The sequence below is a fragment of the Chionomys nivalis genome, chromosome X (genome assembly GCF_950005125.1).
Source record: "Chionomys nivalis chromosome X, mChiNiv1.1, whole genome shotgun sequence".
In the NCBI taxonomy this organism is placed as follows: domain Eukaryota; kingdom Metazoa; phylum Chordata; class Mammalia; order Rodentia; family Cricetidae; genus Chionomys; species Chionomys nivalis.
Window position 1 is genome coordinate 71,477,607 of NC_080112.1, and position 14,997 is coordinate 71,492,603.

At 42.5% G+C, this 14,997-nt stretch overlaps 1 protein-coding gene across 5 annotated transcripts in view; it reads left to right on the top strand.

The window, feature by feature from the left end:
• The window catches only part of LOC130868256 (uncharacterized), a 56,438-nt gene that overhangs the window by 25,448 nt on the left and 15,993 nt on the right, over positions 1–14,997 (top strand). For 2 of the 5 annotated variants that reach the window (XR_009056509.1, XR_009056510.1), the window contains exons 4-5: positions 306–646; positions 1,714–1,833. Coding sequence is in view for 3 of the 5 variants with exons in the window: in XM_057760517.1 (XP_057616500.1) it covers positions 306–646; positions 1,714–1,730 (358 nt within the window). In the remaining 2 variants the exon portion in view is untranslated. Of the gene's footprint in view, positions 1–305; positions 647–1,713; positions 5,052–14,997 lie in introns of those variants that run through there. The other 3 variants (XM_057760517.1, XM_057760518.1, XM_057760519.1) reach the window with 2 other exon arrangements.

Genomic DNA, 14,997 nt, shown 5'->3' on the forward strand with positions numbered 1-14,997 from the left:
TCATCTTTCCTGGTGCTGTGCAGATCAGAACAGCTGTTGGTCATCTTCAGTGTACCCGGGAAGGAGAGGGTTCACAAAAAGTAGTGTCTCTAGGAGGATCTAAGGAAGGAGGTTGGAGGGAAAACAGGTCAAGTAGGGGCAGGGTCCATCCGAGGCCCAGCGGACAGGTGTCATTTGTCCTAGTGTCCACAGTCATTCACAATCCATCAGCCTGATCTCACAGAGCCCCCGGCCCTCCATGTGTGTTCATGGTAGTTGTCATCCTGACTGTCTAACCTCCTGGCTTCTCTTCTGCATGTTCTCAGGACCTCTAACATGATCTTGGACCCCTGCATCTGCAGTATCCCGCTTGTAGTGCCGTCACACGACGTGGTAAATGAGTGGGGTCGAGGTCCTTGGAAGGGATGGGCTTCGTGGATGACAGGAGGAGAAGCTCACAGAGATGGGTGTTTGCTGAAAAGGAATGGAGGCTGGAGGGCCCACTGTGGTCAGAGAGGTGTCTTGTCAGAATTCACTCTCTCGTATCTCTTGCATTACATCTGTGACCAGGGCCCTGACAATGCCGACCAGACCAATGATGTCATCTCCACCCAGACCAATGATGTCGCCAACCAGCAGGGTCTTGAAGTCAACACCCAACTGCCAGGTATTTCCAACCACGGTGCACTCCCTGCTGAGGGGGATATGCAGAAGGCACTGGATTCTGCAGAGGCACTCCTGATTATTCATAACTCCCCTCAGGCCTAGCAGGAGACTTCCAGCATTCCAGGTAGCTGGCTCCTTGAACGAGGAACAGAGGGTGGACAGGGTGCAGAAAATGGAGGGCTGCTGATGAGATGCTGGTAGCTAGAGTGGGTTAATTCATCAACTTGGATGCCAGTTCCTTGAGCCCTTCAGTCCGATTAAGAACTGGTACCCAGGGTCTGCTCAGTACATCTTTGCTTACAAGTGTTTTGCTCAACAGCAGAGGGCCAGTATCCTGATGTCAAGAAAAGTAGGAGGCCTTCAAGGCGGCAAGTTCTTTCTCGAGGGCAGGCCGCAAGCAAAGTGGAAGGAATAGGGCCTGGTGGATTGAATCCCAGCCCACACTAGTGTCCCAGTCTGCAACAGCCTGAGAAGGCCTGGGAAGATAAGCACAGGGGATAAGGGCCTGGAATGGAGGGAGATGGTCCTGTGGACTCTGGACACGTTCCATGTAGACATGGAACGAGGATGCCTTCTGAAGCTGACTTTAGCCAGCACATCTCAAGTCCATCAAGGAAGGAATCTGTGAGTTCAGGGGAGAATTTCATAGTTAGCGAGCCTGGAAAGAAGGCTTCCGAGTAAAATTGGTCAACGAGGAGCACTGTGTGAGTGGGAAGCTGCTCTGGGTGGATGGCGCGAATCAGGAATGTGCAATGAAGCTGGAGAGCTTGATTCTCAAAGAGGTCTACCTGTGTTCATTATGTAAACTGTGCCAGAAACTCTGGGGCCAGGGCTGAAAGATGCAGGCTTCTTGTCAGAGCAAGGATCTTATTCAGAGATCTTGGCCTTGACCAGAAGGGACCTACAGCTGGGAGTGATGGTGGCACGAGTACTGGAGAGAAGGAATTTAGGTAGGGACAGTTGTGTTCATTGGTCCCTGGGAAAATCTAAGACCGTTTGTTTGGTACACAGCGTGATGACAGGAGATGACAGCATGATCTGACTTTGCCTGTGATTGTCTTTCTGCAGGTCCTGATGGGGAGTGAAGACTAAAGCTGTCCTGCCTCCCGATGTCACCACCTCAGCCTACACACTCTGCTTCACCCAGTGACACCGGAACATCTTGATAGCACCCCACTCTCGCCCTAAGTGAGATTCAAAGCTGGGCTGCCACAGACTTCCTGTCATTGACTGAAAATACAACATAGTTCCTGTCCAAACTCATTATTTATCTTAGGCCTTTAAGCATTTTGTGGGCTTTCAAACTACTATCTTGAGGTAGGAAAATGATTTATCTGTGGTTGTAGGCTCTGGATCTGGCATCTTTTTGTTTTTTAAGTTGATTGTTTTATTTGAAGCACCTGAATTTGTTGTAATAAGAGTGGCGGGGCTGCGTCCCCAGCACCCGACCGCCCGCATGGCTAGCTTATGCCCCGAAATAATTACACGGAAACTGTATTCTTTTAATCACTGCCTGGCCCATTAGTTCCAACCTCTTATTGGCTAGCTCTTACATATTGATCTAACCCATTTCTAATATTCTGTGTAGTACCACGAGCTGGCTTACCAGGGAAGATCTTAACCTGCGTCTGTCTGGAGTGGGAGAATCATGGCGACTCCTTCACTCGGCTTCTTTCTCCCAGCATTCTGTCTGTTTACTCCGCCTACCTAATTTTCTGTCCTATTAAAGGGGCCAAGGCAGTTTCTTTATTACTTAACCAATGAAACAACAAATAGAAAGATGACCCACCTCCATCATTTCCCCTTTTTCTGTTTAAGCAAAAAATGGCTTTCACTTTAACATGGTAAGATTACATATAGCAAAACAGTTATCAAGCAAGAATTACAGTTATAATATTTATATCTATTTTATCACAACTAAGGAAAACTATAACTATCTATCCATTCTTCAACTCCATCAAAGACTCCAGAAGGATATAATATTACCTAAGCAAACAAGAGATCCAAAACTCTAGAAATGACAGAGACATCTCACTGCCTGGACAGTCACCCAAAGTTCTTTTGTACTGTTGGGGCATCCATCTTCAACCTTCAGGCCCATAGTATCCAGCAGACATTTTCATCAAGCAGGAAATTCCAAAGACAGTTCAGTCACTTTTTGCTGTGTCCTGCAGAATGTCTTGAAGACTCTTTCATGAGTCAGGAACCCCGAAAATCCATCTCACCTTTAGGCAAGTTCAGCAGTTCTTTTTCTGCAGGTTCTTTGTGTCCAGTTTATGCAACAGTCCAGGCATGAGCAGTTTCATGCCCAAATGGCTATCAAACTCCATAAGGAGCCTCTTCGGTGCCCATCTTCCTCTTGAAGTAGATTGGTGGTGCCAGGAGCAGAGTGTCTCATTGTCATGAAAAGCCCTAAGTTATTAAAACATTAAATGCCATATTCTGTAGCCTTTGAAAGATATGAAGAATGCCTATCTGAAATATATCTATGCACATCTAGAAAATCTAACTAACATGACTACAAGCTTGACAATTATCGATGATTATCCATTAACAACCTATATACATTACATTTTTTAATGAACTATACAATCACAATACCTTAATCAAGATTAGAAATATGCATACACATATAACAAAATTGACCTTCAAATCCACACCAATGCAAATTATTCATATCTATATCATATCCCCCTTTAAATGTAAAAGAACATTTATAAACAATATTTGGGAACATGGGCGCAGTTTTTTCTCTCCAAACTGCTTCCTGCTGTATTGGGGCGCTGTTAACTAGGTCTTTCATGGTATAACCTGTGTGTCAGGGTCATCTCAGTCGGCAGTTGAATGAAGTAATTTTCTGAAGGTGTTCACAGCAACCTTTCAGGAGGGCGTGGTCTATCATACCATATCGGGATAGACGCAATCCACAGAGTCTCATCCTCTGTGAAAACAAAAGAAGACCCTCTCCAAAGCATCATATCCTTAGACCCATATTCTGAAATCATAATACCCTTATATCCATTCTGGTTTAGCTTGGCAGCCCATATAATGAAATGTCTCTCTGCACTTAGCTCCTTTACAGTCAAAAATTTTAAAGAAAACACAATAATACAAAGAATCCAGACTCTCTGTGAATTTTCCATTTTTACGTGGCTTATTTTTCTTTATTTCTTTTAATCTATAACTATCTGTACTCTGTCTCTTTAAAGACTTTACCCTTTTTTAAGACATTAACTTTATTCTTTATATATATTTTTTCTCTCTCTCAAGCCTTCGTACATTCATCCAACAGTGTCTGAATCAGTTCTATTGTGAATCTGTAATTTTTTTACTATCCAGGAGCACTTTGTTTTGCGCTTTTAAATCGCTAAGCACTTAAGAATCTAAGCTGTGTCATTCCTAGGTCAAAAACAGGTACTGCCAGCTTGCCCCGCCCAGTCCAACATGGCAGAGCTGCTCGTGCCTCTGATTCTTGCACATTGCACCAGTAGCATGGTGGAGCTGCTTGTGCCTCTGAGCCGCAGCACAAAATGACTTCCTTTTAGGCACACAGTGAGTCTAGTTGCCATCAAACAAATCGTAGCACTTTACTCCAAATGCTCCATTCAAAAGCTCTGTCTCCTGCAGGAGCCAGACAGAGATCGCGATGGCGGCACAGCCCAGAAAGCCGGCATTTTAAAACAGCCAGTTTTTTCCTGTTGCTGAGTCAGGACAATTTCTTTGCGGCACGCAACCCACAAACAGCAAAAAGCTGTCTTAAATTCTCTCTGTGTCCTTTTTAAGCTCTCTCAGGTTTTACGTGGAGTTCATTAGCACGCTGGGCGCCACTCTGTTGTAATAGGATCGGCGGGGCTGCGTCCCCAGCACCCGACCGCCCGCATAGCTAGCTTATGCCCCGAAATAATTACACGGAAACTGTATTCTTTTAATCACTGCCTGGCCCATTAGTTCCAACCTCTTATTGGCTAGCTCTTACATATTGATCTAACCCATTTCTAATATTCTGTGTAGTACCACAAGCTGGCTTACCAGGGAAGATCTTAACCTGCGTCTGTCTGGAGTGGGAGAATCATGGCGACTCCTTCACTCGGCTTCTTTCTCCCAGCATTCTGTCTGTTTACTCCGCCTACCTAATTTTCTGTCCTATTAAAGGGGCCAAGGCAGTTTCTTTATTACTTAACCAATGAAACAACAAATAGAAAGATGACCCACCTCCATCATGAATTTTGCAGTGTGTCATAAAATCTGCACTGTGCTGGGCATTATCAACACTCTGTTCACAAGATTCAGAGTCCTTAACTTGGCAGCCCTTTTTGTGTCTTCATCGTTTGCATATGCGAATAATTCTAATGTAGACATGTCTTTGGATATGTCAAGGTTTTTCAACTGGGTTGAGTAACCTGTGTGTGAACATGAATAAAGTTTCATTGTTGTAAAGCCCTGGGAATTATAGCCTGACTCTTTAAAAAACATACACCAGATATTTGGGATCACTGCCTCTTTGCTAAGCTAGCTTTGAGCTTATTACTTGTTTTATTAAGGCACCAAGATCACCAGGCATTGGGTAGAAGTCTTTGTCAAAGGTGCAGCCCCCTTACTGGCTTACCAGCCTGAGCCTGTGTAGTAAAACGTGTGAAGAGGACTATTACCTGTCCCATGGCATATCAGTCTTTACCATCTTGGTGGAGTGAATTGGGATTTGGGCCAAAAAGACATTGTTCCACCTCATAGTGCATAGTTTACTAGTAATTCATTGTCAAAGCTGTTCATGCCCTAGTGTAGAGAGAGACTTCTCTTTCCTTTCCTGGCTGTCCAGGTCCAAATAATCACACAGAAACTATATTAATGACAATATTGTTGACCAATAGCTTAGGCGTATTTTTAGCTAACTCTTACATTTCAAATTATTCGATTTCTATTAATCTGTGAATCATCACGAAGCTGAGGCCTACTGGTAAGGCTCTGGCTGGTGTCTGGCTGGCATCCTTCTTTTTTTGGCAGATACATGGCATCTCTTTTACTCTGCCTACTTTCTCTGCATTTCTCTGTGAGGACTTGCCACCTGTCTTGACTCTAGTAAGCCACTGGCTGGCACAGTTTCTTTCATAACCAATGGTATTTCATAGCATACAGAGGGGAACCCAATATCGTCATATGTCAGGTTTGTTGCAATCGTTCCAACCCCATTCTCCCTTGGCTCCCAGGATCTAGTCCCCGGGACACTAATCATGTGATGTGAAGAATCACATTTTAGGAATTAAGTTGCATATATTGCTGTGCTTTCAACCTTTACTCTGATTATGGTTTTAGAAGTCCCTGATCCACAGCACACAACTTAAAAGTATTTCAGCTTTGAAGTGAAAATAATACACATATTGACCATGATTGAAAAGTAATTTGTCACTGTGGTTTTGCATTCATATCTTTACACTCAATACAACTGAGAGGTATATTTCTTTGCCGTTTTTAACAGGAAACATGTATTTTGTGCATAAAGGGAGTCAAAACAAAAAATTTTATGTTCAAGGAAACCATTGTAAATAGATAACTTTACACATATCTTGCACTAAAATCTTTATGTCTAAATTTGCTTTGAGTTGAAGGATATGTACAACAAGATTGTTTCCTACTGACATGTAGAACCTGCATTGTGGTCCTTGAAATGATTATCAAGAACTAAAAGAAAAGAAAACAATATTTAAGGCATGATGTGGAAATGCAGTGTAGACTCGACTGCAAGAGCTTTTCTCAATCATGGCCAGAAATGTCTCAAATCTGCAGAATTCTCTGTTAGCCAGTAAAATTGTAAGTCTACGCGAAGAGAAAGCATCTCTGGCAACAGCATTTCTGCATTTGAAGAGGTTGACTCTTATCCATTGCTGCTTCCTGAGACCCTTTCTGCACATGTTCAGTGGCTTTTTGAGAGGAATGCATTGATGTAGGTGGGTCTTCTGTCTATGTGTTACTTTCATTGGTCAAATAATGAGACTGCCTTTTCCTTTGATAGGACAGCAGCTTAGATAGGTAGAATAGACATTACAGAATACTGGATAGAAGGCAGTGAATCAGAAGCCATAGCTCTCCTCTCTGAGATGGATGCAGGTTATAATCTTCCCGGTAAGCCACCACCTCGTGGTGCTACACATTAATAGAAATGGGTTAATCCAGATGTGAGAGTTAGCCCATAAGAGGATAGAGCTAATGGGCCAAGCAGTGTTTAAATGAATACAGTTTCCATGTAATTATTTTGGTTAAAGCTAGTTTGTGGCCAGGAGCCGGGTGGCAAGAAGCAGCCCGCAGCTCCCTCTACAATGCATTAACACAGGAAGACCTCTTGGTCAAAACATCTTGTGTAAATAAATCAAGGCAACTCCCATCCTGGTAAGATTTGAGAAAGTTTCTGGTCTTTTTCTTTATATATTTGTTTGTTTATTCATTCATTTATTTAATCTTCTCTCATATATGACCCTGACTGCCTTTTTTCCTCCCTTCTCTCCTACCAGTCATTACACCAACCACTCCTCTCCACCAGATCTACTCTTCCTCTGTTCCCTTTCAGATACAGGCAGGTCTCCCAGGGATATCAACCAGATATGGCATATCATATGACTACAGACATACCCTCCTATTAAGACTGGGCAGGAGACAGCCCAGGAGGAGGAAAGGGGTCCCAGGTGCAGGCAGGTCAAAGAGTCAGAGACTGCGCCATCCCCACAGGTAGGAGTCCCACAAGAACACCATGCTACACAGCCATAACATTTATGCAGAGGACCCAAGTCAGCCTCATACAGGCTCCCAGATTGTCATGTCAGTCTCTGTGAACCCCTTTGAATCCTAATGAGTTGATTCTGTGGGTTGTATTCCTGTGGTTCTGGCTATCCACTCTGGCTCCTTTAATACTTCCTCCCCTTTTCTGAGGAGGCATTCCCCGAGTTCCACCTATGGTTTGCCTGTGAGCCTCTGCTTTAGTTAGGGTTTCCATTACTGAGAAGAGTCACCACAGCCACAGAAACTCCTATGAAGGAAAGCATTTAATTGTGGTGGCTCGCTTACAATCCAGAGGTTCAGTGCATTATCATCATGGTGGGACAAAGTGACATGCAGGAGAACATGGTGCTTGAGAGGTAGTTGTAAGTTCTATATCTTGTGCAGGCTATAGAAATTGGTCTGATACACTGGGTGTTGTTTGAGCCTATGTGAGACCTGAAAGCCCACCTCCAAAATGATGCACTTCCTCCAACAAGGCCAAACCTACCCCCAAAAGCCCACACCTAAGAGAGCCGTTACCTTTGTGGGTCATTTTCTTTCACACCACCACATTCCACACCCTGGTTCTCAAAATCTTATGCCATATCATTATGAAAAAATGCATTCAGCCAAAATTCAAAAGGCTCCATAGTCTGTCACTATTTCAACATGTTTAAAAGTCCAAAGTCTCTTCTGAGACTCAATCTTACAACCCTAATCCCCCTGTTAAATCAAAATCAAAAAGCATATCACATGCTTCCAACATACAGTGGCACAGCATTTACATTATCATCCTAAAATATATGATGGGGAACTTCAGCCATAGTTATTGTTTTCCTTAGTTATGATAAAAGATAAAATAGATATAAATATTGTAACTGTAATTCTTACTTGATAACTGTTTTGTTATATGTAATTTTACTATGTTAAAGTTAAACCCTTTCTTTTTTGTTTAAACCAAAGAAGGGGAAATGATGTAGTTGGTTCTTCTATCTATCTGTTGCTTACGTTGGTTAATTAATACAGAAACTGCTTGGCCTGATAGGTCAGAATATAGGTGAACAGAACAGAATGCTGGGAAGAAGGCACTGAGGCAGACGCTATAGCTCTCCTCTTCAAGATGCACTCAGGTTAAGATCCTCTCTGGTAAGCCACCAGCTCGCGGTGCTACACTCATTCATAGAAATGGGTTAATCAAGATGTGAGAGTTAGCCAGTAAGAGGCTAGAGCTAATGGGCCAAGCAGTGTTTAAATGAATACAGTTTGTGTGTTGTTATTTCAGGGCATAAGCCAGCCGGTGGCCAGGAGCTGGGAGGTGGGAAAATCCCACAGCTCCTACTGCAAATATAGGGGAAGGGAGCATAGTGAGGAAATACTGGAGGAAAATAAGACTGAAAACCAGCTGAGAAAACTCCAAACTCTGCATCTTCATGTCTGATGTCACAGTGCTCTTCAGATTTCCAACTCCTTCCTGCTTTGCTGACTGCAATACACTTCTCTCTCTTGTGTGGGTACCACTCCCTGTTAGCAACTTTCCTTGACAAGTATTCCATGGCTCTGACACCCCCAACATATTGGGGTCTCCATAGCAATCCAGGCTTCGCCTTCCCAGCTTCACACAATGGCTTCTCTGGGCTTCCAGGTTCAGAGACACTTCTGACATGTCCTTGCCTTAGCGGCTTTCCTTAGTCCTGGAGGAACTATTTTCTATCCCTAAAGACAGAACTAAGTGGTTGAAACTTCCCAGTTCTGCTGCTTGCTAGGGCTGAAACATATACCCTTCAATTAATTTCATCTTCACCAACTTTCTGTTTCTGATGATTCATTCACTGCGTAAGCTTGGCTGTCCTGGAACTTCCTCTGTAGACCAGGCTGACCTTGAATCAGAGATCTGCCAGCTTCTGCCTTTGGAGTTCTGGGATTAATTATTTGCATCAACACATTGGGCTCTAAGATTTTCATTAATTGCTTTTCCCAAGTTGGAAATTTTTATGTGGGGATCTTGGCCCTGAAGTCACCATTCCTTTTATTCTGTTTCTTAATCTGTTTATCTCTTTGAACACAGCATTTAGCTCTATTCCATTTCCTGCTTCTCCATTTCTTCTCAAATTTTGCATTTTTCAATTTACCTGGCTCTTCTTTCTCCCTTTTGTTATAAATATTTATCATATATAACACAAATAATAAAAACACAGAAGCAGATATTGGGGTTCAACCTGAAGATCAGAAAAGCAAAGCACACAAACCTCTAGAGAGTTCTTACCTCTATGAAATCTTCAGACTGAAGGAGAGCGAGTTCCTGTCTCATCCTGCCTTCTATTCCTCTTCAGTGCTGAGATTAAAGCCAAACCTCCCCACTGTTGGCCTCTGTGACTAACAAGTGTTGCTGCTGGGATTAAAGGTGTGTGCCACCACTGCCTGAACTGTATGAATTTAGTTTTCGCTGTAACAGCTTTCCTAACGCCTGCAGTTTCTCTATTGCTAAAGACCATTGCTTAACCCGTACTTATTTGTCTGTCTACCATTTTAAATGTAGGGCTGTTGGTGCTTTTAGAAGAGCAGCAACTGTTTTTCCCTGTTCTTTTACTACCTAAATGGTCAGTGACTGTTCTTTATAAGATCTTGCAATATATTTTCATAAACAGATGATAATTTATGGTTTGTTTCTAAGATTGGAGTAATGTTAATCTGAGTATTCCATTGCGGTAACATATCACGTCCCTACAAATTATATGTTATAAACATTTGGTTTCAATATTCCTCTCTCTTCTTCTGACTGTAGAGAGTCAACACATCTTGTGCTCTGCCTTACCTGAGATGAAGTTTTTATCCCTAAAAACTGAATATTTACATACTGAGGAGACCAATTTGCATCCAAAATTCTGATAAAATTATTGTTACATGCGCACCTGAGTCTACCAGAAGTTGAATGACAACGTAATGTGTTTGTATTTTTAGTTCAGGTCTTCATTCATTCATAGAAGTTTCCCAAAGTACTCCCTTTATGGTTTCTCTTGATTTTTTTTCTCTTCTATAGCTGTTCAAATATGTAGGGCAGTGTGGCTTCTCACCCTAAGCATTAGGTTCTTTATTTACTCCGGGAAAGATTTTCTTCTATAATGGCAGGAAATGACTGAACTGGATTTGGAATAGGGTCCTATGAGAGGCCTCTCACAGATTTTCCCAATGGCAATGGTTTACCTAGAATGTTCTTCAATGATATACAGTCACTAGTCCAATGCCTGCATTCACAAAACTTTCCACATAATCCAGAAGGGAGGGACATTCTGAATCGATTATTCTTAGGAAAAAAACATTTTTGAAGGAATGTCCTGTCCACAATCCCTTTTAAGCTGACCTTGTGTACCATTATGATCACACTTGATGTTTGGATTTTTCTTCAAAACTCTGGAAATTAGCTCTCCTAGCATCATATATGTATCATCATGTTCATGGGACTCTATGTTAATTGTGCCTCGAATCCATTCCTCCAAATGGGCTGACCTTGCCTTTAATGGACTAATTATCCTTTTTCATAGAGAATTGGCATCTTCAAAAGCCAGAGTTTGATTTGTTAGTTGTCTACTTCCAAATTTGGTATCCTTCTATTTACTGCTGAAATCAAACTTTGTAAGTAATACGTAAAGGATTCATTTGGGCCCTGTATGACTTAGTAACTGACCCAATTGTTTTTCCTACTTCTTCACTTCTGTCCCAGGCATTCAGAATTACTGTGTGGTATAAATCCAGGGTGTGTTTATCATATACGCTTTCTCTGTTAGTATAATCTCCCTCCCCAAGAATTTAATCCCTACGTCTAGCTCTACTTCATTGTTCAATAACCTTAGCCTCTTCTCTGAATCAGGTACTCCAATGCAATTGTGGACCAGGCTCTAAAACAGCTTTAACCAACCTATTCTATCCAGCCTTTAGGGATAATTCTATTACAAACTGACCACGAGATTAACATTTGCTTCACAGAAGGCAAATGCATGCCATATGAGACGATTGCTTCCTTCAATCTCCTTTAATCTAACATTGGAACAGGAGTGCAATTAACTGTAACAAAGCCTCTGCCATTTGACAACTCTTGTAAGGTCATTGGATATATTAATTTTGGTTGTTGGAAAATCTTACACTATTCCTCTCTATTCTTATAATGCAACACTGGCTCTCCATTATATCCTCTGTGTGGTTTTGAATTCCTTGTGATACGTTTTATTATGTTTTTCTAAGGCCTGTATCGCATCACTGAGATGAGCCAAAGTTTTAGTGATAAGACAAAAATGATAAAGCAGATAATGTTTACAATTGACATTACATACATCCCATCTAAATTAGATATCCTCTTATTTAATTGTTCCAGTTTCAAACTGTCTAGTTCATTATGAAACAGAGACACAAATCCTTCCATTGCAAAGGTTTTCCCCATATTTTGATGTGGGAAAAAACTCTCTCTTTTAGCCAATTCCTCCTTTAAATATTCCCAATTGTCTTTCCAAATCTACCGACAATGTTGTTGAAGATGTGAGGCTTATTGCTGCTTCATAGAACACTAAAAGCTGAGTGGATTTCAAGGTAGCTGGCTAGTTTGACAGCAGCCCAAGAAGGGGCTTCAGGGAGAGCCTGCAACCCAGAGTAGAAAGAGGGAGAGGTAGAGACAGAGAGAGAGAGAGAGAGACAGAGAGAGAGAGACAGAGAGAGAGAGACAGAGAGAGAGAACGACAGAGAGAGAGACAGAGAGAGAGCAGTCTGAAAAATGCACCGGGAATTGTTTGGGAAAGCTCACATGATGGGAGCTACCTGAAGGCAGGACCAGCCTGTGGTGTTTGCCCCCCAGGGGCTTCTGGAGTTTGGATGGAGGCTGAAGACTTTTTCTGAGAAGTTACAACAGGAAAATCCAAAACACGCTCAGAGGCTTGGGGAAAAAAGAAAAGAAAGCCTGGCTGAGTGAGGCTGGAGCCCAACCTGTAGCTCTCGTGGGAGCCCCATGTGCAGCTCCAGCCTGAGCCCGTGACTAAAAATCCAAAGGCAAATGACTTTTTCATGAATTTGTATCCCAAACATTTGGTGCCAAATTTAAGATGAATAAGTAAAACCCTGAGGCAAATACTGGGGATCAAACTGAAAATCAGAAAAGCAAAGCGGACAAGTCATTAGAGAACTCTTACCACTAGGAAATCTTCAGTCTAAAAGGGGGTAAGCTCCTGCCCCATTCCAACTTATTTTCTTCTCTAGTGCTAGGATTAAAGGTGTTTGCCACCACCACCTGGCATCTACGGCTACCTAGTATGGCTGCTCACATTAAGGGTGTGTGCCATACCACTCCTGGCCTACATGGCTGAAAAGTGAGTCTGTTTTGTGTTTTGGTCTTCAGGCAAGTTTTATTTATTAAAATGCAAATAAATATCACTACAACTAGAGTTACCACTACTAACTCCTTGGCAGAGTCTTTATGAGACTGTTTAGAGATTTATTATGACAAAGGAATAAATCCAAGACTTTAGCCTCTGGCAACCTCTCTGGAAAAGGGCAAAAGGTAGCCACAATCTTCACCAACATCTCACAAAAACAATACATAGGCCTCATATAAATATTTGTCTCTGAAATTTCTGGAGACATGCCCCAACATATCAAATCACTCTTAGCAACACTGTCTTCCATGTTTCTACTTGGATGGCCCCTTAAGCAGTGCTTAAATCTGAATCCCCACCTCAAATTCCCCAAATTCACATTATTCTAGACAAAACATGGTTCAGTCTATCACACCAAGACCGCAGGCCTGGCACCAACCTCTGTCTTAGTTATGGTTTCTATTGCTCTGAAGAGATACAATGACTATAACAAGTCCTATAAAGGAAAACATATATTTGTGGTAGATCCCTTATAGTTCAGAGGTTCAGTCTATTATCATCATGACAGGACATGGCAAGATGCATGAGGTCATGGTGTTAGACAAGGAGCCGTGAGCTCCACATCTTGTGCAGGCTACAGGAATTTGTCTGATACACTGGGTTTGTCATGAACTGTGGTCCAAAAAAGCGTATGGTATCAACTGCCAGAGGCACCAATTCCAAACTCCTGGCACAGTGGCCGTAAGGAAGGAGGGTGAACCAGCCATCAGGATGCGGGTGGGGAGGTGTGAGTGCTGTGGGGGAATGCCTTCGGTCAGTGTGCCTGGCAGCAGTATGTCCTGAGATGCTTCCCTGAGATGACAGGCCCTGGTACATGCAAGGATGCACTTACCACTTTGGAGAGAAGTCAGTGAGCACCAATGAGATTCTTACCTCGTGCGTTCTTCAGTCATTTTCTGACATTCTGAAGAATTGCAAAGCCAGTGGTGCCCTCCATGCAGAACGCAAGGTCGCCGGGATGCTCCTGAGCTGAGGTTCTTTCACTCCTACTGCCTGCCTCTTGTGTTTTGGCTCTTGTGGTTCAGAGCGATGGCATCAAATCTTGCTTTTCTTTTTGTTTCTGAGGCTCTGAGCCTCTTGTATTATCGCCCTGGTGGAGGAGAAAGAAAGAAATCGGGAAATGTATCAGGAGTGGGTTTGCTGTGAAGTGTGGCTTTGTGTGTTCTGCCTGTACCCACTTATGCTTGCAACCTTTACTGTGCTGAAAGCAGCACCAGCGGCCACTAGAGGCCGCCATCCAAGCTCTGTATTCCCAGGCTCCAGTACATAACCCTGAATAAATGGCTTTAGTTCACAAATGACCCATTTCAGGCATTCTCACAATACGTACATGCATAGTAATTGACAGGTGACATTGATTTCTTAACAATATTTGAAAACACAGGGGTGTCTTTGGATACTATTGATGGTTAGAGGCCTGGATAGTTTTCGTTTGTACCTGCAAGCCCCATACCACTGTGAGTAAAGGAACAACCAAGCAGGTGTCCTGAAAATGTCTTGAGTAGAAGGGAATCTTTTCACACCGTGTAGACTAGAAGGAAATCTGTCTATACAGTGTAGACTAGAAGGGAATCTATCTATACCGTGCAGACTATAAGAGATAATATCAATGCATGTACATGTAACTAAGAAAACACCATAACAATAAATAAACCCAAAGTGAAAGTTGAAAATGCCCTGCATATATGTGTGGTGTGTATGTATGTATGTATACCTGCATGTGAATATGTTTATGTATGTTATAGCAATGACCAATGGGCATACAAAGAGAACTTCAACATCTCAAAAATATTAGGGTGGGTTTTCAGGAGGTAAAGAACTAGAACTTTTATTTGTGTGTTTCTGTTTGTGTGTGCGTGTGTGTGTGACAAAATGGATTTATTGGCTTGCCTGGAACTTAGCATCTGCTCAACCAGGTGCTCCTATCTGCTTCTGAAAGCTGGGAAATTTCTTTGAGGGTCACTGATAATCAGAACCTATTGAGAGGCTGGTGGCTGTTGAAAACCTTCCAGAGCTCACAGAAGGTGGGACTCTGTGGGATACTCCTAGAAGAACCCAGGAAAGGAGAAAACCTTGGCCAAGGTCCACTGAAGGCTTTCCTGGAACCAGACACCAGGAATGTACCACACATCAGTTCTATAACATGAGGAATATTTGGCCTATTTAGAAATAATTTTGTCATTCTTTTCTT